General features: G+C 52.5%; 3 protein-coding genes across 3 annotated transcripts; all 3 read right to left on the reverse strand.

Annotated features, from left to right (window-relative positions):
• Positions 1-2,153: 2,153 nt before the first annotated feature.
• On the reverse strand, positions 2,154-7,307 carry CALHM2 (calcium homeostasis modulator family member 2). The gene is made up of 3 exons (XM_037399764.1): positions 7,043-7,307; positions 4,198-5,139; positions 2,154-4,114 (listed from the first exon to the last, which is right to left on the reverse strand). The coding sequence occupies exons 2-3, from the start codon at positions 4,738-4,740 to the stop codon at positions 3,698-3,700; spliced, it is 960 nt and encodes a 319-aa protein (XP_037255661.1). The 5' UTR covers positions 4,741-5,139; positions 7,043-7,307; the 3' UTR covers positions 2,154-3,697.
• Positions 7,308-10,459: 3,152 nt separating this feature from the next.
• On the reverse strand, positions 10,460-12,910 carry CALHM1 (calcium homeostasis modulator 1). Its single transcript, XM_037400111.1, has 2 exons — positions 12,362-12,910; positions 10,460-10,927 (listed from the first exon to the last, which is right to left on the reverse strand). Exons 1-2 carry the CDS (start codon positions 12,908-12,910, stop codon positions 10,460-10,462), a joined length of 1,017 nt encoding a protein of 338 aa, XP_037256008.1.
• Positions 12,911-19,097: 6,187 nt separating this feature from the next.
• CALHM3 (calcium homeostasis modulator 3) lies at positions 19,098-21,862 on the reverse strand. Its single transcript, XM_037400112.1, has 3 exons — positions 21,573-21,862; positions 20,427-20,682; positions 19,098-19,484 (listed from the first exon to the last, which is right to left on the reverse strand). Exons 1-3 carry the CDS (start codon positions 21,860-21,862, stop codon positions 19,098-19,100), a joined length of 933 nt encoding a protein of 310 aa, XP_037256009.1.
• Between the last annotated feature and the right edge of the window lie 532 nt (positions 21,863-22,394).

Here is a 22,394-nt window from a genome sequence, read left to right on the forward strand (position 1 = left end):
AGTTGCAGTGGGTCCTCCTGATCACAAGTTGCCAGGGATTGACAACAGAAAAAATAGTGATTTTCAGTAGTTGTTGTGTCTCAAGAGAAATTGGTGAAGTCAAAGAAGTGATTTTTCTGTGCTGAAAAAAAGTCATGCCAATCTAACCTGCTTGGAAAAAGCCAGGTATCTTGGGTACTTACGTAGGCTCTGTCACTGGTGTTGGTGCCTTATGATCCATGTTCTTGTAACTCTCCAGTAAGATGTGGATGTGATCATCCATGTGTTTTACAGATGAAGAACTGAAGGCAAGGGAACAAACGGGGGTATGCAAACAAGTGTGATTATCCAATATAGACGCTAGTGAGCGGGTGCCCAGCTTTGAAATACCGACTTCAAGAGTCTTGTAGGTACTCTGAACTCAAAACCAGAGCTTTGCAGGACCCAGCTCTTCTGCCTCTGTGAATGCCCAGTGTTGGCAAGGCTGAATGATTCAGCATTTAATTCCCAAATCTGTTGGGATCCAGAAACAAGTCATTTCGCTTCTTGCCCTGAGGGAGAGCAGGGTACTGTACTCTGATTTTGCTTAATGTTCTAGAGGAGGAGGGTGCTTGCAACATCCAGTAACAGCTGCTGCTTTTTTTAAGACTGCAGCTGCAACGATGGTGGCTTTTTCTTCTGGATTAATTAGTTACATAATAGAATACGTAAATAAGCGTTGCAATGGAAACCAAGATCCCTTTGAGGTATTGTTTCTTCTTGACTGCTGGGGCTATTATAGTCTGTATAGGAGTCAGCAGGGAAAATGAAAGGCTTGTGTGTAATTTTCCACACTGGAGGAGCCTGGTTTGAACCCATCCTGATACTGGGAAGTGTGCCCTAACGGGCAACCTGTAGGATGGTCTGCGATGGGGTTGTTTTCAGTCTCTGGAGGAAAAGCAGAGAGTGTGCTTGCAGCCTGTGCAATCTGGCATGCCGGGAAGATGGGCAGCTCCATTTCCCTCTTGGCATTTTGCTGATAAGACTAACCTGCTTGCTTTTGCTGGTGAGTAAAGCCACATGGCTTAAGGTCCTCCACCTCAGCATCCTTACTGGAGGAGGATGAGTGACAGGGACTGCTGATGGGCTACAAGGCCCCGAAGCCCTGGCTTGTCTTAGCAGGGCTGTGCTCAGGGTGGCAGACAAGGTGGTGGTGGTGCTGGTGGGAATATCCCCGCAGTTGCAAACAGGTGTTGCTCCGCTCCTCGCTGTCTGTCTGCTCAGACATGTCTCTCCATAGGGAGAGAGAACGGACAAGCTGCACAAGCCCCTAGCCCATCCCAGCACATGTGAAGTGGCTGGAGTTAATGGAAGGGAGGCAAACAGAGTAAAAGATAGTTTGTGCTCATGGTTTATTCTTGGGATAAACAAATCCATTCCAAAGTATTAAGTGTCTTGCCCATTTCCTTCAAAGGAGGGAAGGGGAGGAGGTGAAGGTGATTCAAAAGAATCTACCAAGGAAGAAAGCGAGGGAAGTAAAGGAAGTAAGAGGAACACTGCCTTGTTTCAGCAAGTCACCTTGCGCCTGCTGTTCTGTGTGTGGGGGTGGCATACGTGTCTGCATGTTCGCACTTGAGGGCCAGCGAGAAGAAATGCAAATGAACTCTTTCATCTCAAGTTAATGCAATTTCATTTAACTTGCATGTGATCATTCCTGCAGATTAGTTGACAGCGAGGCTGGGAGCTAAGCCTTCCCACAAATGCAAGGCAAATCTGTAGAGGAGCTGAACAAGGATCCTGGGATGCCTCGCCCATGAAGTGGTGTTCCAGCCTCTTTATGCAAGGGAATACCCTCCAGCTCACTCTTGCAAGGGGAAGTATTTGTAAAAAGGTCTCTATATATGTTTTCTATCATTTGCTGCAGTTGTGTATCCTGATGTACAAGACTTGTGCTACTCACTGCAGGAATAACTAAAAATACAAGAACAACTAAAAAGCAGTGTTATTAAAATTGTAATATGTGGTAATACTTAAAGACTTCATATTCTGGGTCATCTGGATAGGAGAGGATCTGAATGTTTAATAGAAAGAAAAGATAAGTTCCCAGTCCTTGAGTTCAAAGGGAATGTAAAATTATGCCTTTTCTTTGCGCCCCTCCCCCCCCCCCAAAAAAACCAACCCAACTCAGCAGGCAATGAAAAATAACTCTTATTTAATAATTAATTTCAGTTCTCTTTGTATGTAAGCCCTCTGAGTCCTGTGAATTTGAGTCATTTTTTGAGCAACCTAAGGCTTTTTGGTAAACGGCACAGTGTAAAAAGAAGTTGGACCTATAAAGAAACAGTACAAGTAGGAAAAACAAACTTCATTGTCCTGCCGGCTCTTGAAACGGTGTTGGGTATGTAGGGCTGACCCTTGGGAGAAAGGGGACCGTGCAGTGCCAGAAGAGCAGCCTTGAAGCCATGGTCAGTGTTATGGTGAGGGCAGTAATTTTGCACCTTTCTGGCTTTGCTTTCTCAGAGTCTGGCCACATGCATAAAAGAGACATTTCTGCTGCCGGGACCATTTAAGTCAGTGGAAAGAGTTTCAGTGGTAGAAGGGTAAGGAGAGGGGTGCTCCCCCATGCTGTTCCTGCTGTCCCTTGTCACGCCAGGGTTCCAGTACCAGTGCAGCAGATGGGTGCATGTAATGTGGTCTTTTGGCTGGCAACTTTCTTGCCCCCTTTCCCTCGAAGAAAGATGCTCCGTTAATACAGCTAACTAAATACAATGGCGTAGTATATACACTAAATACATATATGTGTATATATACAGACGTACAGAACTAATTCTGTTTGAAGCCTTGCTGCAACTCACAACGCAGACAAGCAGGACTCTCATGCGACTGTTGATGAGAAACGCAGTGAGCTGCAGACAGCGGTATGGCTCACTGCGGGTGCTGCTTCCTCCAAAGCTTTCACTGAGCCACCTCACCTGAAAGCTATTCTGCTGATGGTGCCACCTTCTGGGTTTATAAACCCACAGCTGCAACCATTTGGGTTCATTAGAAATTGCCAGGCACTTCAGTAAGATCAAAGGGAGTTTGGTGTCCTACCAAAATTCCAACTTGGTAATTAGAGTGTCTTTCTGAATACTGGGAATATTGGTGATTCCTCCTGCCTTAGTCTTTCAGTTATTCAGTATGCTGCTGTATTAATGACTCATTCCTTCCCGGGTGCTATTGCATCCCCCTTGCCACAGGAATTTACCCACTACTTCCCTCTTTTCCCTGTGCTGTAGTCTGTAAAGTGCTGCGGGACCTGCCTGCATAACAGGCACCGCACAACTGCGTAAGAAAACACTGATGTCAGTAAGACAGGTAGGTGTGTGGGGTGGCTGGGGCTAGCCCTGCCACGGAAGAGACAAGTGGGACTGCAGGAGTCACGGTTAGAAAGGCCATGTCCACCTCTTGCTGTCTGAGGCTTCTGCTGGTGTACGGGCAGCCCAGAGGCAAGGTATGCATCTGCTCCTTGGTCCCCTTGTGTCTCTGGGAGCAGCAACGAGATGGTCATCTCTGAGGGAGGGCTTCCCCAGCTCAGTTATTGCTTATCAGTCTCTGCCTTGAGGCTGTTGATCCCTTTTTACCTGCTGAAAGAAGTAATCCCGCTGGGAGGAATATTCCCTGTGAATCCTTGAGCTGCACACTGGTACCGGTAGGCCTGCCGGGTGGTCTGCAGAACTGCTGCCAGTGCCCATCTGTCTTAGGAAGCCAGAAAGAGCATTTCGTGGCCTTCTGGGCTTGGCCCATTCCCTTCCACCCCTTTGGCCCACTTGTGGAGCCGGCTGTAGAGGGGGAAGCCCTTGTTTTCCCGGTAGATGTAGACACCTGTGATGGCGTTCCACTGGGGGCTTGGCTGGACGCCCTCCACTGGGAACTCCTGCACCAGCTCCTTCTCCTCCTTGTCCAGCGCCACGAAGCCAAAGAAGTGCTTCACGTTCTTGGCTGCCAGGATCCTGGAATGGACCTCAGCCGTGCGTCGGAAGAGCTTGTCCTCGTTGGAGCGGTACTGGGCCCAGTAAGCCTCCTGCCGGTAGCTCAGCGGCGAGCAGCAGTGCTTCAGGCACTTTGTGAGGAAAACCAGGACCGCAACGATGCCGATGAGCAGCCAGCCGAAGAGCTGAGAGAGAAGAGAGAGGCTGCGTTAGGACACAGCAAGGTGGCCTTACCCACTCCGCCTGGCTTTCTTCCTGGCGTGCCTACCTGGGACTCGTATCTCAGCCTCCGTGTCACCTCGTCCCTGAACTTGGTGAGGTTTGCTGGCACGTCTTTACAGGGGAACCTGGCCAGCACCTCAGCCCCATACTCGGCTGGGAACTTGTCCAGGGAGGACGGCTTGACGAACTCGCTGAGGGCGCAGATGTAAGCCTCCCCGCGCAGCAGCGAGATGACTGACCAGGTGACGGGCGCCACGGCTGCCCGGCCCATGATGGAGCCGAAGAGGAGGAAGGTGGCAGCAGCAGAGAAGTTCTTGATACCACGCTTGTGGCACTCAGCCACCAGGTTCCAGGTGTGGTTGTTCCAGATAACACCGATGAGGAAGAGGGCCAGGGCCGGGACGCCAATGGCGGCCAGCCCGTAGATATAGTTGCGGGCAGGGGAGCAGGGGCAGTTGAAGGCAACGACCGAGAAGAGCTCCTCACTCCCCACCGTGCCCAGGGCCACCAAACCATTGAAGATCATCACATCTTTGCTCTTGAAGAACAAGGAGAGGAAGCGGAAGTTCTCGGCGATGAGGGCGGCCATCTTGTCCCAGGTCCGTGCTGGCCCACCTCCCCGCACTGAGGGACACAACGAGGGGGGACGGAATGGCCTTGGCCCAGCTGGCGTGCAAGGGGCTGAGCCAGGAACACGGCACCTTCACTACTGTCCCTTCCTCCCACCCAGTGTCCCAGCCTCTGGAGCTTGTTGCTGGTACCAGGGATACTTTAAAAGCGGCCGAAGAGGGATTCAGCCTAAGCAATGTGTGAAACCTCAGTCATTGCTTCCCACTAAGCGTCTCTACAGCAGATTGCCAACGGGACAGCTGCTTCTGCCCTTGTCATTTGCACGTTTGTCGTCTTTCCTTCTCTTTTGTTTTAGTCACCTCCCCGCAGAGGTGATTACTCTCAGCGTCGCCACCAGACACTTGAAGATCTCCCAAGCCTGCAACGAAGGAGGACGCTGTGTTACTGGGAAAACTGGACCAGAGCACTGGCACTAGGATGTGTCCCCAGCGCTGACGCTGACTCACACTAGCCCAGGCACAAGTGGCACGTGCGTGCTGGTGCCGCGCTGCCTTGAAGGTGCTGTGTGTGGCTTTTACCTCCCTCTTTAGACCTGATGAGTTAATATTTAGTAATCGGCAAAGGTATGTGAAGGAGGCAGCAAGAGGCGCTGTGAGATGGCCCAGCCGGTTTGGGGGCAGAGATGCAGCATGGGAGGACCAGGCAGGAGCAGCCGCTGCGGACAGGGGTCAGGGGCTGTTCCTACAAGCAAGAGAAGTTACTTTCTGGGAAAGCAAGAGCTTATCTTGATGACCCAGGATACAAACACCTAATGCCGATAGAGCAGGGTCAGCAATTACGTAGGAGTTGTGCTAGGATTAGGTGTGGCAGGATGATCTCCCACGGTTGGTTGACATAACCGTACTCGCTGTCCTGGCCTGCAGTCCTGGCTCAGCCTTGCTACTGCTGGCCTGAAACTCAGCCCCTCGACCTGCACACCTCAGTGCCAGAGATGCACTTCACTGCTTTTTGATTGTGCAGCTTTCCCCAGCCCCTTCCCCCAGTACAACACTGGTTAAACTGAGATACCCGCCCCACTGACAGAGCTGGGTTGTGTCGACTGCAGGCACTCAGGACCAAGCAGGGGAAAGCGTGTGCCCCGATTTTTTGAAGGACAGGGAAATAATCGGGGAGGGTATCCATGCTCTCTGCAGTGATGCCCATTCCCCCATGCCACTTGCAGCCTGTGTTTAAATTCTTAGCTGACTTTCCATCTGCATCCCCGCAGGGTGTCATCTCAGGAAGCCCCAAGCACCTTGCTAGCTCTGGGAACCCTCACCTACGTGATGAAACCTGCTGGCCTCAGAGGAACCACTGTCACTGAGGTTTGCTGGAGACAGGAAGGACCCAGGCACCCAAGTAACCATCTCTGGTAGCTTGCACGGTGCTGCCAGCATTGGCACACATCTGGGGCTCCCAGGGGGCCCTGACCCACGGCAGGGCTGCCCCAACATCTGCCCTGAAGCCAGCATCTCCCAGCTGGCTTGCATGGAGCAAGGCTTCTCTGGTCCAGCCCCAGCTGCAGGGAAAGGGCTGCAGGGACAGTGATGCAGAAGACACAAAGGCACCTTAATCCTATGGTCTCTTGTATGACACTTGCTCACGCACTGTGCTTTAAATCACTACTGTGCTCCAGCCCATCTGCTGCCCCACCAGATCCTGCTTTACCCACTTCCTCTGTGGGGCAGTGGAGGGAACACGGGCAGAAATTTGGCCTCGGTTCCCTGTTGTGCCTAACCTATGGCAATCCCTTTAAAGTCACACTGTGATATGGCTGAGTTCAAATACAAGCAGCTCTTAATGTCTTCCTGCATCTTCCCAGTTTTCCATATGCAAAACTCCCTCGGCAAAGGAGACAGACCAGCTGAAACCTGCCGCCATGTGACGGGGAGCGGGGCCTCCATCGCCAGCTGCTGCGCTTTGTGATACAGCACGGTTGCAGCCACACACTAAACCCGCAAACTTGTTCTGGTGCATGGGATTCAAAACCCTGTTAATAGTTACCAGCAAACAGCCCTGATAAACAAGGCCCTTCCACCTTCCTGACAGCGCCTGGCAACTGGCAACGCAAAAATAAGAGGAGCTGGCAAAGGGGAGCATGCCACTGCGGGGGGAGGTGGGTACCCTTCCTCTGCTGGGTGGTTATGGTGCCTGTCTGGGAGGGAGAGGGTTGGGTAGCAGGGGAGGGGAAAAGCTGTTTGCAGCAGATGGTTTTTGAGCAGCCTCTGTTAAAGCCTTCCCCTGAAACATGCCTGAAAACAAGAAAAAATGAAGTCACTTACTTGAAGAGTTGTTGAAAGCAGTTCTGGAGCCTTCTCGGTGCCTTGTGTGGTTTGTGCTCGGACTCTGGCTGTGGGGGCTCCCGGCCGTGTGCAGGGCTGTGTAAGGGCTGAGGCCTGATAGGCAAAGTGAAAGCTGATGCAAACAGCCTGAAGAGTTTGGCAGCTTCCTTTTCCAGCCTGCGACGTGCTCTCTGCTTTTGGGAGGACGGAGGAGGGTGTTCTTGGGCCCTGTGCTTGGGTGGGGCGAAGTGCAGGCGCTTGCCTTCTGCTGGGTGCAAGGCTGAGGTTGTGCCTTTAAAAAGAAAAAAAAAAAAAAATGGGGAGGAAAGGCTGAGTATGAGTCACTGGAAAAAACACATCGGCCTTTTTCAGACCCTCGATGCAGCTGTGCAAAGGCTGGCTGGGACGGCCCGGGTGTGCCTGGAGGATGGGAGTGATGGGGTGCCAAGGGGAAATGCCGGAGCCCCCCAGCCTGGGGGGTGGAGGCAGGTCCTGTGGTCCCCAGGAGATGCGGTTGTGCTAGTGGGACCCAGCTCAACCGAGGGTGGTACCTAAGCTGTGCAGGAGCCCGGAGCAACCCTAAGCAGGCGGGGACAGCATAGGAAAAGCCTTTGGTCCCACGTGAAGGGGCAGAAACTTCTGCCTTTGTGCACAGGAGCCGGCTCAGCCAGCAGGGAAGACGCCAGCCTGGCTGGGTTTTCGGGAGAAGCAGGAACTTGCCATCAGGAGCCCTGTGGGGTGGCCAGGTTTACTTCCCACCGCCCAGGACAGAGCAGTGGTGCTGCTGTGGGGGGCAGTGGGGGCCGAGCAGGGCTGGAGGAGCCACGTGTGCTGGGCTGGGCACAGCTCGCGATTTGGCGAGCTCGGTGCGTTCCTGCTCGGCTTAGCTTTTCCACTCGCTGCTTCCTCTGCAGAGCGATGCCTGCGAGGCAGCCGAGGATGCCTCACTTTCTCCCTGGGTCGCTCCTCTCTGCCATGTTTCTTGGCTCCAGCTCCTGCCCAGCCTGTTTGTAGAGGCCGGAGGCCCCCATCCTCCTTCCCCAGCCTCCTCGTTGCCATATCCCCGGGGTTAAATTCAGCCCTCCCCAGAGGATGTCTTCAGCACAAGAAAATCTTCAGCAACACCCACGTTCCCCTGTCCCTGGAGCAAAGCTAGGCTCAGCCCAGTGCCGGCAGTTCTGCCAGGATTTTTGGACCTAGTCCTCCTGCTCATCCCCAGATCTGGGGTCCCCGGGTGGGTCTTTGCAGCTCCCAGGTGTCTGGGTGCTGTGCACCCCTTGGCACTCCCACACCTCCATGCCTGCCTGGGGCTGACTCCCCTCCCACTCGGTGCCTGCCAGCTTGGCTGGGGGCCCTGGGGCTCGCTCCATGCTCAGAGTGCTGCTGCTGGCCAGTCTCAGCACCAGGGCTGCAGCCTAGCTGAAATCCCAGCGGCTGTGTCGGGGTCCCTAGTGAAGGGTCTCCTCCTGAAGGCGATGAACGATGTCCCCAAAATCCAGCAGAGAGAGGACAGCCTGCCTGCTTTATGGGGACTCTGCAACTGCTGAAGTTGCTGCGTGGGGGCAGAGCTCTGATCCTAAGAAACTAAATTAAAGTCCCAAAGCTTCTCTTTCTAAATGCATGCTATTTTTTTTGGTATCTTACTGGCTGTGCTGTGGGGCCCGCCAGCTCTGCACGCTGCTCGCCACTGCGGGGACTCTGAGCGCGCCTTTCTGGGTGAGCCACTAACAGTGCTGAACTGCAAATAATAGGAGAGGAAACCACCTTTATCTTTTAATCTCCTTTGCTTTGTAAATCAGGTTTTGTGCCTATTAATTTCTGGGCAGGTGCCTTAATTAAAGTTTGGGGTGTGAAGATTAACAATAAATCTGTGTCACGCTCCTTTCTCCTGGGAGTCAGCCAGATTGAGCGTGCCCTTGACTACAGGCTTGCTAAGGCTCTCTTACAGCAGCCAGGAGAATTTCCTTGTCATTTTGGTCCTTTGTTCTCCTCTCCCCACAGCCTCTGTGGAGTTACACACTGATAATTAAGGTTTATGCAAATGACAGTCACCTCAGTTACCAGCCAGTTGTAATAAGTTGGTTTGAACAAGAACGCGGCAGCAGAAATGTCAAGGGGATGAGCATTTCAAAAGGGGTAAAACTCATCTCTCAGAAGGGGTTTTCCTTCTGCGTGTTGGTATTAAAGTCAGCGGCACTGGGGAACTGTCTTCAGGGCTGCGATTTCCATAGTCACCTGGAGGGCCTGCATCCCGTCATCCTCAGTTTCTATGGAAATGGGCAGCCACCTGGTATTGCGTGCGGTTGGTGTTGCCTCCCTGGTTTCTCCTCTGACTCGCTCACTGCTGACGGCTGCGTGCCAGCAAAACGCACAAACTCGCATGGACTCAGCACCCTGGGCTTGGCCCAGGGCCCCCCCAGTCCTGTTCATGGCATTCAAACAAACAAACAAACGCCAACAGCTTTTGTAAGTAGCTTTTATAAATTCTTGTGCGGGAGCACAGAGCTTGAACAGTAAGTCTGAATTATTTATTTGGCTCCTTAAACAAACACCCAGGTGGGTTTTTAACATCAGTCTTTGTGCCAGGGAGGAATCCAGGTAAATTGCAAGAACAAATCATCCTGCAGCAAATTTGTGGCAGGGGGTTGGCCTGGCCCCCACCCTCTGTCCTGCTGAATGACAGCTGCTCTCTGTGCCTAGACACTCCCTTCGAGGAGCATCTCTGTGGGATATTTGTTCTGTGGGATGTTGAATAGTACCTGTGGCAACAACTACGCCATTCCCACCATGTGTAATGCAATACAGATTGTCCCTTTAATAGCTCATCGCCCGAGTCAAATTTATTTTAAAGCTTTTCTTGGCCTGGAAGCTGTGTGTGTCCGTGGTGATGTAGTGTGTGGAGGGGTAATGGGAAGACTTTTGGGGTTTCACAGCTTGGCGTGAGAAAGGGGTACCCCCAGCTTGTTTCCCCACCAGGGGATTTTTAATACTGCCTAAACGAACATGCGCTGCCCAGTGCTGAGCACATGGTAAAAGAAAGGAAGTTTTGCACACCTGGTAGTGTCTGCCGTGGCAACTGCCCCAACACAAACCTGCTGCTCAGTGGTGTGGGACACATGGTATGTCTGTCCGGCTGCCACATTGTGCCCGTCAGCATCCCCAGGGCTCATCCATCACAACCCTGAGTAGCTGTCCTGCTTGGCACAAAACTTGTTGCCTGAATTACCAGTGCTGTAGGACTGGGATATGAGAGCAGATGGGATTGCACCGGCACCGCCAAGCCCTCTGGGCGCATGTCCACCCGCAGCCCCTGTGGTGCTGGCTCCCGCCTCTGTCTGGCTCGGATGCCTGCCTGTCCGTCCCCTCTGCAGCCCCTCTCCCAAATGTGCATCTCTGCCTCTGCACAGCCCTGTCCCCTCACACCCAGCTGTAGTAGGCAGCCACCTCCCTGTGGGGCAGAGGGGGGTGCACAGCGGGCTGCCCTTCCTCTGCCCAGCCGCTGCCGCTGGGGAGGGCGGGCGGGTGGAGGTGCAGCGGGGGCTTGCATCTGTGCCAGCTCTTCAGGGCCGTGTTCATGGTGCCCCGGTCGGTGATGCCCAAGAGCTTCTCGGTGGCTTCCCCTGCACCTGCAGGGGCTTTCCTGGGCAGGTGGCAGTGAGCAGCCACCAGGTCTGTGCTTACACCCTCGAAGAACTGCTGGATGCAGACCTTGGCAAAGCTCCTGGCGTGCTCCGTACATGTCTCATCAAACAGCTTGCGCTCGATATCGATGTAGTGGGACCAGTACCTGCTCTTCAGGAAGGCGGCTTGGGTGAAGCAGGGCCGGAGGGATCTGACCAAGAAAGCCAGCATAGTCATCAGCAGCACAAAGCACCAGCCCAGAGCCTGCAGAGACGAGGGGGGAACCGGACCTGTCACAGGTAGGCAGAGCACATGCCCGGCATTTCCCACCATCCGGCAGGAGCCCCCCAGGCTGCAAACAAGCCTTGCTCCACCGCGGGCTGTTTGACGCTGGGCTGCGTTTACATTGCAGAGCTGAATGAGGAGACCTTACGTGCCATGTCAGCGCATCTGTGCTGAAATTCTGTTTGATGCACCCACCCAGGCAGCACCTCTCCCCTTCTTGCCTTGCACAGATTCAGCAGGCAGTGACCATAAATAACACCAAACTGAATCCTGCACCCAGCCCTCAGTCCTGCCTCTGGTACGACCGCACCTGGGTCTAGAGTAGTCTGTGCCCTCTGAATTGCAGCTTAACGTCGTTCCAGATACTCCCCAGGTTTATGCAGCTGTCTAACCCTTTTCCTGAGCCGTTAGACCTAGTAACATCTACTGTGGGTGATCAGTGGTGACAGGTTCCCCTGTTGATGGGGTTTGACAGGAAGGGTGAGATGAGGGCAGAGCCAGGACTGGTCTGTCTTGTTCTTCGTTGGTTTCAGCTCAGGCTGCTGCCAGGCTGTGCAAGCAGAGCTCTTGAGGGTGAGCCCCCCTGTAAATGCAGCCCCCTAAAAGACCACCTGGGAGGGGGGTACCTAAGTGGCCCCTCTTGTTTTGCAGTTCCCAGCGCTTCCCAGCAGCCTGGTAATTGGGGTCTACCCAGGAAAATCTGCTTTGTGTCTTTGGAGAAGTCCTGTGCCTCCGTTTCTCTTCAACTGGGGTTAATAATACTCGTCTGCCCTAAGGAAGTCAGGGAGAGGAGCTGCTTTTAAACAGCAGTCCATGAGTGACCAGAGTGGGTCAGGCCGTCCTGTATCCGACATGGCCAGAAGAAGAGAACTTGAGAGGAATTAAGCACAGAACAAGTGGTTAGTGGCATTTCTTCATTTGTGGTTCCCTGGGATGGTTACTAAATACACTGGCTTTTTCCACGCATGCAGCAGAGGCAAGTGGCATAGATAATTATCAGCCTATTGCTTGCACATGTTATAATAAGCAGCAAGAGCAACCATGGGGAACTAGTGGGTTATGGGAGAAAGTGACAACCCGCCAGGCACCGAGTAACATCCGTGTCATCCCCTTCTGAACTTGCTCTAAATAAACCTCTGCATATAGCTTGGCCATGTATCTCTGCCCTGCAGCCCTAGGCTTCCCAGGCAGGAGCAGGGACCAAATTATCAGGACGACCTACAGCTTCAGTCTCTGCACCACACTGGAGGCAAAACTCCCTGGAGCTCAGTCTGAACCCCTTTGTACCCCTGAAAAATCACCAGTCTCTCCTCCTGCAGCTAAATTTCTACAAGGAGATTCTCCCAAAGGAAGAGCTAAGGCTGGCAGTGCTGAACTCTAAACCACTAGCAAGGCACAGCCATGATGCCTCACCTGTGAGATGCAGCGCAGGTACCTGACGGCCACTTCATTGGCGATGAGCTCCTGTCCATTGTAGATCTCCTTGCAGGGGATGCGGGCAAGGACACGCTTCATCTCCCCTTGGGAGAGGCCGGTGTGGCTGGCATTGCCCAAGGTCTCCACAGGCACCGAGGTGCAGAAGGCACAGGTGATGCACTTGCCATCCAGCAGCGTCACTGAGACCCAGACAGCCGGGGCGATCATGGCCCGCTGCGCCATGGAGCAGAACATATAGCGCAGGACAGACGGGTCCTTCCCTCTCTGGCCCTGGGGCCGCCTCCACTCCTCTGCCAGCATGGAGATGTTGTTGTTCAGCACGAAGCCCAGCAGGAACAAGATGAAGGGGGGCACTAGGAGGATGCCCAGCCCGTAGGCCATGTTGTAGTGTGGCAGGCAGGGGCAGTTGAAATCAAAGGCTGAGTACATCTGGGTGCTCGCAAGTGCCATGATCCCACAGATGCCATTCATGAAGGACTCCTGGTTGGACTGGAGGAACTGGAAGATCATCCGAAACTTGTCCATATTCCTTTGATGTGACTCCTTCTCCCACCGGGGTCCAAGCTTTGGCCTTGGTTTACTTCATTCTCTCAGCCCCACTCTTCAAAGGCGGGCATCAGCAAGTCTCTGTGCAGTTCACTGATTCATTCATGCGCTCTTACAGCCCCAATATTTATAGCAGAAAATAATAAAAAAATATTTCTGCTGATTTTGCCACTTGCAAAAGTTCAGAGTTTGCTTCCAGCTGCTCTTCTTTGGGTCTGTGAGACCTGGGTTGTTTCTGTTTTGCTAAACCTGGCTTTGTTCTTCTCCGCATCCCCATTTCTGCAGTCTTCCAGCCACTGACCCCCTTGGCTGGAAGGTGCAGGTGCTACCATCACTGTTCCCTCCCCAGGGTAATCTGCCCTGGGCAGAAAGAGGAGTTGGCTGGTCGCCCTCTGTGAACCTGTTTGCAAATGCAGGAGGTGGGAGCTCCTCCCAGGGCCCAACGGGATGCCCCACCTCTTCGGTGCAGTGACACACAGAAAAGTGAGGTGCTGGAGCTTCCCCCCTCCCTCCGCGTACTCATCACCCCAGCAGCATCTAATGCAAGCACCTCTCAGGTCTGCCAGCCCCTCCTCTGTACCTGCTTCACTGGGAAATGCCTTTTCTGGTTTAGTCTGCAGAAGGACGAGAAAAGGAAAGGGAGGAAGGAGGGATAAAGCTCTCAGAGCTCTGGGATGTAATACAGCTACTGTCTGTTAGTGGCTCCCCTCTGTCCTGCGAACATCCATGTTTCAGCCAGACTTACAAGGTGACGCCTTTAGCTTTGATTTTTACAGCCCTGTGCCTTCAGGGATTGCTAAAATATCCTTCAAACCCTGGCTCGCATGGGCTGGTAACATCAAGAAGCACATAGTGCTTTTCTGGCTTTGGGGCTGGAGAAAAATAGGCACAGATTTCTCCCTGAGATTTCTTCTGTTCACCCACTTCCAACGAGCATTTCTGAAGGGCTGGCTGCTCTGAATGGCAGCGATGGAGGCTGAACAATTTTCTTGCAGCTGCCTCTTGTGGGTATAATCCCAGCCCCTTGATAAATCTGGGTTGTGCAGGAATCGGTAATACAAGGAGGATGTGTAAATCCTGCCAGTGACCTCCCTGGCCCAAGGGCAGCCGTTATCCCCCAAGGGACGGTGTTTCCTACCAGCACCAGATCACCTGCAGGCACCGAGGGCGCAGAACCCTTCCTGTCCATCAGGCCAGCGGGTACCAGCAGCCCTGGAGGGCTGAGGGTACAGTGGAGCTGTGGCTCCTTTGAAGATCACTCGAAACCTGCCAGGAAGGGCAGAGCAAGGACTAGACGAGCCAGCAATGTGCATCCATTTAGCAGGAGGAGCTGAGGCTGGGATTTGGCTGTATGCCTTGAACTGAGGCTAAAGGTGTCTAAGGGCATGTTTGCCACGGAACCAGTGACGGTGCAGGGAGGACTGAGCTAGCCGGGTGCTGGGCTGGCTGGGCTGTACAGCACAGCATTGCTGACAGTTTAGCCATGCCGCTTTACGTGGGCTTATTAATTCAGCAGCAGAACCAGGCGGTCTGGACCCAAGCAGACCTGAATACCTGCATTGCCCTGCCTGCTCTTAGTGCACCAGGAGCAGCCTGGGCAGAGCCAGCTCAGGTCTGTGGTGGACATGTCCCACGTGCTGACACTGGGGTGCAAAGCTTCCCCACCACTTCCATCCCTCTCCTCTTCACGAGGGCATGGCTCAGTTCAGCTTGTTGCTGTCAGCTCTGCAGACCCGGGGGCTTTCTGGTGCAGAGATCCTGTGTACATTTGCTGGCACAGAGCAGGCCAGACGGACTCCTCCCCAGTTTGCCAGAACCAAGACAAACACAAATGAAACGTGACAGTTATGGTTGGGCCAGGCTGAGCTCCTACAGCACAAACCTAAAGGAAATGGATTGTGTTGTTGGTGCTCTCCTGCACTTCTATTCCCAGTTCACAAAGCAGCTTTGATATACTAGGTTTCTCCTAGTATGGGAATAATAGGGATGGGGGTATACCGGGACTACAAGTGGCCGTAGAGCAGATGGTTGCAGCACTGACTACCTGCAAGGTGTTCGGTCCCTCCGGTCCGGGCACCACCTGTGCTGTTGACATGAATACCAAGATACACCTGATTGCCTGGGCACCAGCACGGCTGCATTGGTGGCTGTGAGACACGTCACCAAGGCGAGCTGTACACAGGTGGGTGGCACGTGGCAGATACTTTTCCCCAAGGTTTTGCAGTGCGTCAGTACAGAGGTAGGAAGCTAAACCAGGTATTTTGACCATTAGTCAGCACTGCAGTTTCTGATGTCTCCCCGCATGCCAGCCCTGGGGCTCGGTTGATAATGCCAGGTTCACCCTGAGATGCCACCACAGAGGTGAGCATAAAGCACATGGGTAATACCTAGGCAGTCTTAGCTCTGCCTGCTGTGGAGGGGTTAATTGCATGATCTCAACAAACGGGAAGAGATTTGGCTGCATGAATATAGATGAGGCTTATTGTATTGCTAGCTAAGAGCTCAGGCTGGCTTCCTTGTTTGCTGCCGAGTAGCTTTTTGAGGGGCAGTTCACATCAAAGCCTGCACGAATCAACCTCATAAAAAAGCAGAGGGCTTTTTGATCTCCAGGAAAACTCTGCCTTTCATGAGACATGAATGAGAGGTCTGACCCTGCTTGGTGCAGAGCACTGGCCGTTCTGACTGAAGCCAACAATAAGTCAGTGGGATTCAAAACAGAGCCCACAGAAGCCAGTGCTTGGGTCTTTCTTTCCTTATTGCCTTGTTAGGGAGGTCCTTGTTTTCATGAGCTTGCCAACAGAAAGGACATTCCAACCGATTTGCAACAGAAGGCAGAGTTAGTGCTTCCTCCCACAATCCCAACCTGCTCATGCTTTGGAAACCAGGTCCTGGGAGAGATGGTGGGTGCCCAAGTCCCTCCCAACATGGGGTCTTGCACCTGACCTGGACATCAAGCCAGACACCAAGCCAGGGAGCTGGGGAGGGCTTTGCATGTCCCAGTCAATATAGGATACAGAGCGAAGGGACGTGAAAACAGTCACAATTCCCATCAGGACAGTTTGGGAAGAGACTGGTGAAGTTGTTTTTGCAGTCAACCCTGCTGTTTCACAGGATTTTGGCAGGTGAGGATCCCTGAATGTAGAGGGAGGAAGGAAGGCAGGTTAATGAACATTGATAATGTACAGCTGCAGGCTGGCTTCAGGGGTGGTGGGTCGGCTGATGTGGATAATGTGCAGCTGTGGCTGGTTCCTGCTAAGTACTTGAATAGCTCTAAGGGGTATAGGAGAGAAGGACTGTGTGAAGAGGAGTGCTGGAGGAAGGGAGACCTGGAAGAAAGGAGATTTGGAAGAAGTAGAGAGAGCACACCCTGGATGTAGGAGAGACAAGAAGAGGCCCAGATGAGGGGAGGAGGAGCTGGGAGAAGGAAGAATCTGGACGCAGCAGAGGCAAGAAGCAGGGTGGACTTGGCCTGAAGAGGATGAAGAAACAGCATGGACAGTAAATGAACTTTTGAAACCTTGTAGGGAATTGGTGGCTGTGCTGGGGCAAGGTGTGGGAACTACTTATTGAAGTTAACCTGGTAAGTGATGGAAAAAGCCTTGTTGCAGCCAACTAGTTTTGATAGTGCTGCAACACCTGAGCATGTCACATATGTCTGTAGGTCAGGCATCAGACCAGCCCTGAGGGACAGAGAGCTGCCAAAGTTTGTGACTGACCCTTTCCACTTCTACAGGACAGTACGCACTCCTAGCAGAGCTGGTGGGAAGGGATCCCTTGAGATTGTCTGGTCCGCCCTCTTCCCTGCTTAAAGTGTGCTCAGGGCCACATCTAAAAGGGTTGTGAATTTTTCCATGGGTGGAGATGCCACGATCTTTGGGCAGCCTGTTCCATCACCCTCAAAGTAAGTGTTTTCTTCTGTTTAAATGAATTTCCCTGCATTTTGGGTTTGTGCCTGTTGCCTCTTGTCCCATTGTGGGGTGCCAGATACCATTTTCCACAATGGAGGAGAGTTTTCTGGCTTCAAAGGGGAACACAGCAAGGGACTCTGGGAGGGCCGCGGCTGTTCGAGCCTCCCAACTGCAGCTGCTCCATGGACCAGACTGACCCTCTCAGCAGCATGTGAGCCTTTGTAGACCTGCATAGATCTATAGCAGTGCCCTTACATCCTCCAGTTTTCTCCCTCCCAATACAGATAACAAAGCTGTTCCTCTTCCCCTTTTTTGCATGTCATGTTTTGCAGCCACTCTTGGATGACTTAAAACCTGAGAACATGGAAAGCAGCATGCAAAAATGAGCTGTGGGCTTCTGCTCTGAGCTGGTTAGGAAAATAAGTCAATTTGACTAGTGGAGAGTGGTGAGCCTGAACTGAGTCACAGCCTGAGATTTGTGATGTTGTGTCTGATAAAAGTAAACCAGAGATGAAATTCAAAGTGCAATCCTGATTTCAAAAGAATGTTCAGAGGCTCTCTGGACTTAAAGAGCTCCTGGTGGGAAGACCACTGTGTTATTCCCAACCAGCATGGGACATAGCTGCCTTGGTGCCCTCTCTGAGCATGTCCAGGTTACCTCAGGGATTCATCCAGAGCTGATTTTGCTATGAAAATAAGAGCAGCTCTGCACCCCACAGCTCCTGGCCGGGCCTCAGCTGGCAGAGGGGTGCAGCTGCCCACGGGTGGCCCAGAGAGTTATTTGGCCTCCCTGTATTTTGCCACATGTCTCCTCCCTCCCTGACTCCATGCATACAAACATCCTGGGGAGGAGGTGGCACGCCTCCCAGCAGCTTGACAAGTTAATTTGGGGAGTTAATGTAAGTTTTCAATTTGATCCCTCATTTTGGATTTAATCACAAGGTGGTGGCAGGTTTCTTTGCCCCCTCACCACCCACTGCTTTCCTCCTGGAAGCCCTGCTTGCCCCATCTGTACGTTCACAGCCAAGGAGGTGTTTCTTTTTCACCTTCCCTCCTCACACCTCTGCCTTGCACCCCTCATTCCCAGGGACTAAGTGGGCATCAGTGTGAGCCTCAGGTGGAGGAATATATATGTCTGTGCTGGGTTAGTCTGCAGTAAAGAGTTTAATGCATCCAAGCAGCAGTGCTGGACAGGAATATCAATCACACTGGCACCGTGGTTGGCACCACCTACAACAGGGGCTGGAAAAAGGCAGGTAAGAAAGTAATTGGCATTAGAGGCTCAGATAAAGGTTATATTCAAACAGTTTAAAAACTAAGGATGGAAATAACCAACCAGGTGACACAAGGATATCTTCTGGATAGATTGGTTTGTACTAAAATCTAGCAGGGGAGTATTTAAAACTGGTGTTCAGACTTTTCAGACAGAGTCAGTGTGTCCTTTCCATGGCCTAATGCCAGTGCTTAGAGCAGCCACGTGGACCCCAGCAGAGGCCTGTGGCTCTGGATATGTTAAGCAAAGCCTCAATCTCACTTCCTTCTGCAAATCCAATCCAGGGATGCTTGTCCAGAGGTATCTTCAATTAAATTTATGCTGCTCCATGAATTTCAGTGCATTGCCATATTTTGTTTTGAGAACTCATGGAATTATTGATGGCTTGTTAGAGGGAGGCTGAACAGTTTGGCAGCTGGGCTGGGGGCAGCCAGAGCTCTCAGCAGATGGGAAGATGTAGGAGGTGGTTTTGCCTTTTTGAGTAAATGTGTTGGTGTGGTACTAAAAGAGTTGCAGATTAAATAATTTCAGTGTCAGCACTGCTAACTCTCTGAAACAGGTTTCACTGAAATGGGCAGGAGCTCCCCACACCTCTGGGAAGCTGCTGCTCCAGTTGGTTTGCATAAGCAGCCAGATGTTGCTGCCTTGGTTGAAATCCTTGCTCAAGCCAGAAGGGTTTTATCACAGCTGTAAGGAGCTGCAAACTCTTTCATATGACAGAAGGGCTATGCAGAGCCTTTGGTTTAGAAAAGTCATTAACTAAGTGATTGAGTCTGGGACCTTTGGATCTTCAAGAACTACTTTATTTTGGAGGTTTTGCCAGGCATGCCCTGGAGCAGAATCTTTGGGGTTGCGGTTTTGGAGGAAGATGTGAGCACTGCTGTCATGACCCTGCTGGTCCTGGCTTTGTGCAGAGGTATGGCAGTGTCCCTTCAGTGTCTGCAGGGCAAAGCAGACACTTTGCCTGGAACAGAGGGGATTTTTCTCACCCCAGGGGACACCTCTGGGTTGCTTGGCTGACATTCAGGGGAGGTTTCTCATAGTACCACCTTTTCAGAAGTTGATTCACCTGCTCCTGATCTGTGATGCCCTGGAGATCTTCCTCTCCCTCAGCCCCCTCTCCCTCCCTTGGCAAGCTGAAGCTGTGCAGTTTGATCTCTTGCTGCATGCTTTTGAAGAAGTGGAGGATGCATTTATGAGCAAAGAGCCGGCTGTGCTCACAGCAGGTTTCCTCAAAAATCTTTTGCTCGATGTCAATGTAGTTGCTCCAGTGACGTGCCTGCAGGAGGGTGGCCTGGTTGAAGCAAGGTCTGAGCCAGCGGGCGAGGAAAGCTGCTACTATAAGGATCAACAAAATGCTCCAGCCGAGTGCCTGAATGATAAGAAATAAGCAGTGGAATAGGAGCAAGACAGGCACAAGCTGTTTGCCTGTATTACTGAGACGGAGAATTTGTGTGGCTGGAGATGTGGTGCATTTGGACTCATGTCCTCAACCTGTACCTGAAGCTCAGCACGCTCAAGCTGCACTCAGATGGTTGGTGTCATCTCCAACCAGTGAGTATAGGACATCTATCTGTGCATCAATAGTTCAGTAGATAACTGCAAAGTCAGCCTGGAGGAGCCAGGTATTTGCTTTGAGCATGAGTACGCCCCAGGGGAAGGGGGCTTCAGTGCTCTTCTTTGGCACTCACTTATCTCCAGTGAGATCTTCTGCCACCTACACTGGCTCCAGGGCCCAGGAGTCCCCACAGTAGGGTGAGGGCAGCCCAGACTACGTGCAGCTCCCTTTGGTAAGAGGGAAAGGCTTGTTTTCAATGCCCTCCCACAGGTCCTCATCCCTGACCTGGCACTCCTGTACCAAAAGCAGGGACTGGCCAGGGCCACTCCCTGTTGTGTCCTGTTCTATTGTTCCTGAGCAAGCTGTTGCCATCTGTCTTGGCTAGCACTGTCCTTCAAACAGTGTGTTCTGTCTGCAAAGCTAGCGGTTAGAAAGGTCTTCTAACACTGGACAGGGCCTTAGGAGGCACCTGTATTCTTTACAGTCTGTTTTTGATTATCTGGGTTTAGAAGTTGCTGGGTCTTCTAGAAATGGTTCTTTTAATTAAACCATCCTTTATTTCGTCCCTTCTCCCTGCCTGAGTGACTCTGGAGATAATCACTGAGCGTGGCAGCATTTGGGGGCATAAAGAAGCAAAGAAAGGGCAGCCTTGCTCCCAGCCTGACTGTGGTGAAGCTGTAACAAATTGAGGTAGAGCAGGAGCAGGTGATGTGTGCCCTGGGCATCTCACGGGGGGCTTGGCTGGCAGTGACCTACCTGGGACCAGCAGCGCAGGTACCTGGACACTGCCTTGCGGGATGTGTTGTTCCTCATGAGCTCGTCATCCTTGCAGGGCACCTTGGCCAGCACCTCCTGCACCTGCACCAGGCTGGCATTGGCAAAGCCCACAAACTTCTCAGGATCCACGGAGCTGCTGAAAGCACAGATCAGGCATTTGCCATCCAGGAGGGTCACTATGATCCAGACAACAGGGGCAACCATGGCTCGCTGCAGGATGGAGGAACACATATACCTGGAGCAGGAGAGAGAGGTGAGTGGGTAAATGCCGGTAGCTTTCTCCTCATCCAGAGCCTTGATGGATGCAGGCTGCCCTGTGCCAAGCAGTCCTCCTAGAGCCAGGGAGCTGAAGCCCAGGACCGTCCCCAGCGTTGCTCTAGTCTAGCTAATGCCTCTTCTGCTCTGGGATCTCTTTGTTGGTGCTGCCTCCCAGTGAAACCTGTGCCGGTGTATGGTAGTGCTCTGTGTCTGGTGGGCATTCAGTGCAGTGCACAGTCCTTATGTGCTTGCCTCGACTGTCTCCCCCATGCACAAATCCTTGTCAGCTCTTCCTTGTCTTCCACTTGCACTTTCTTTTCCTGTCAGTGCCGTTTCTACCTGGAAAAAAATAATCACTTTTCTCTGCAGCCTTTCTTCCCCCGTTCTGTGTCAACCTGTGCACTGGGTAAAACTTCGTATGTAACAGATTGAATGTGATTCTCATCTCCTTCCCGCAAGTGTAAGTCAGTAAAAATTCAACTGAGGGGAGGGAAACCACAAGGCTATTGATAAAGAATGACTGTGATGGAAATGATGCTCTTTCTGCACGTTTAAGTGGAAACACCTCATCCTTTTGCATGTTCAAGTCCTGGGAGAACCTGCATGTGCACCCCAGGGCAGCCCCATAAACACAGCTGCTGGTGTCAAAGTGCTCCTGCCCTCCTTTTCTGGGATGGGATGAGGCTCTGTGTTCCTTTCTGCTGTTACAAATGCATTTACCATGCCCCTACCCCTACAGGCCCACGGGGAAAGGTCTTGGGAGCTGAGCTTAGAAGAAAATTAATTATCAGGAGGATCAAAGCTATGGGGACAAGACAACTAAGCAGGAGATGGAAGGAAGGATGCCACTCCCAGTACAAACCCCACCTGATGACAGCTAGGTCCTTCTTTCTGTGCCCCTGTGGTCGCCTCCACTCCTCCAGCATCACCAGGGACTGTCTGTTGAGGATGAGGCCGCAGAGGAAAAGGGCGATGGGGGGTACAAACATGATCCCCAAGCCGTATGCCATGTTGTAATGGGGCAGACAGGGGCAGCTGAAGTCAAAGCAGGTATACATCTTTATGCTAGCCAGGGCTAACAGCCCACAAATCCCATTCATTACAGACTCCGAGTTGGACTGGAAGTACTGGAAGATCATCCGGAAACGGTCCATCATGTTCTTTTGGCCAGGGGTGCTCCTCCTAGGAAATCCCTGGGCTGCCTGGCACAGCCTGTCTCCCTTCACCTCTCCTTCTGCTGCCGCGGGGCAGGGGATGCAGCTCTGCCTGCAGTCGGCTGGGTCAGGAGGACAAGGATGGAAGACAGCTGCTGTGGCAAGGGGAAAAGCCCCAGAACAGGGCTCCCCACTGGCACACAGCTTTCACAGCTGTCTCATGCAGTGTGTATCTTCTGGGGCAGCTGGTAGCTTTTCTAGGTGAGCAGATGGATGTGGCCTCGGGTAGCTGTTTTTCCTGCCCCATTTCTCATTTTCAGGGCGGTCCCATGTGCCAGCCAGCAGCAGCCTCCAGTAGTGCTGTGTCCCTCCCTCCTGCCAATGTTAACTCTCAACATAGAGCTGCCAGTGGATGCCTGTGAGATGCCCTCTCCACTGATTAAGGGCTGTTGAGCAACCATCGGGCTGGGAGAAGCCAGGTGAGTCAAACAAGCTCATCTGTGTTATTGCTGCTGCCCTCTTTCTCTTCAGTGAA

The sequence above is a fragment of the Falco rusticolus genome, chromosome 9 (assembly GCF_015220075.1).
Source record: "Falco rusticolus isolate bFalRus1 chromosome 9, bFalRus1.pri, whole genome shotgun sequence".
Lineage (NCBI taxonomy): Eukaryota > Metazoa > Chordata > Aves > Falconiformes > Falconidae > Falco > Falco rusticolus.

What these genes read in the sequence shown, in the direction of transcription:
- CALHM3 (XM_037400112.1), bottom strand. Translation starts at nt 21,862, where the DNA reads ATGATGGACCGTTTCCGGATGATCTTCCAGTACTTCCAGTCCAACTCG. An exon ending in AAGGACCTAGCTGTCATCAG is followed by an intron (nt 20,683 to 21,572) that starts GTGGGGTTTGTA and finishes CTCCTGCTCCAG; the next exon opens with GTATATGTGTTCCTCCATCC. An exon ending in ACCTGCGCTGCTGGTCCCAG is followed by an intron (nt 19,485 to 20,426) that starts GTAGGTCACTGC and finishes CTTATCATTCAG; the next exon opens with GCACTCGGCTGGAGCATTTT.
- CALHM1 (XM_037400111.1), bottom strand. Translation starts at nt 12,910, where the DNA reads ATGGACAAGTTTCGGATGATCTTCCAGTTCCTCCAGTCCAACCAGGAG. An exon ending in ACCTGCGCTGCATCTCACAG is followed by an intron (nt 10,928 to 12,361) that starts GTGAGGCATCAT and finishes TCGTCTCTGCAG; the next exon opens with GCTCTGGGCTGGTGCTTTGT.
- CALHM2 (XM_037399764.1), bottom strand. Translation starts at nt 4,740, where the DNA reads ATGGCCGCCCTCATCGCCGAGAACTTCCGCTTCCTCTCCTTGTTCTTC. An exon ending in GGCTGAGATACGAGTCCCAG is followed by an intron (nt 4,115 to 4,197) that starts GTAGGCACGCCA and finishes CTTCTCTCTCAG; the next exon opens with CTCTTCGGCTGGCTGCTCAT.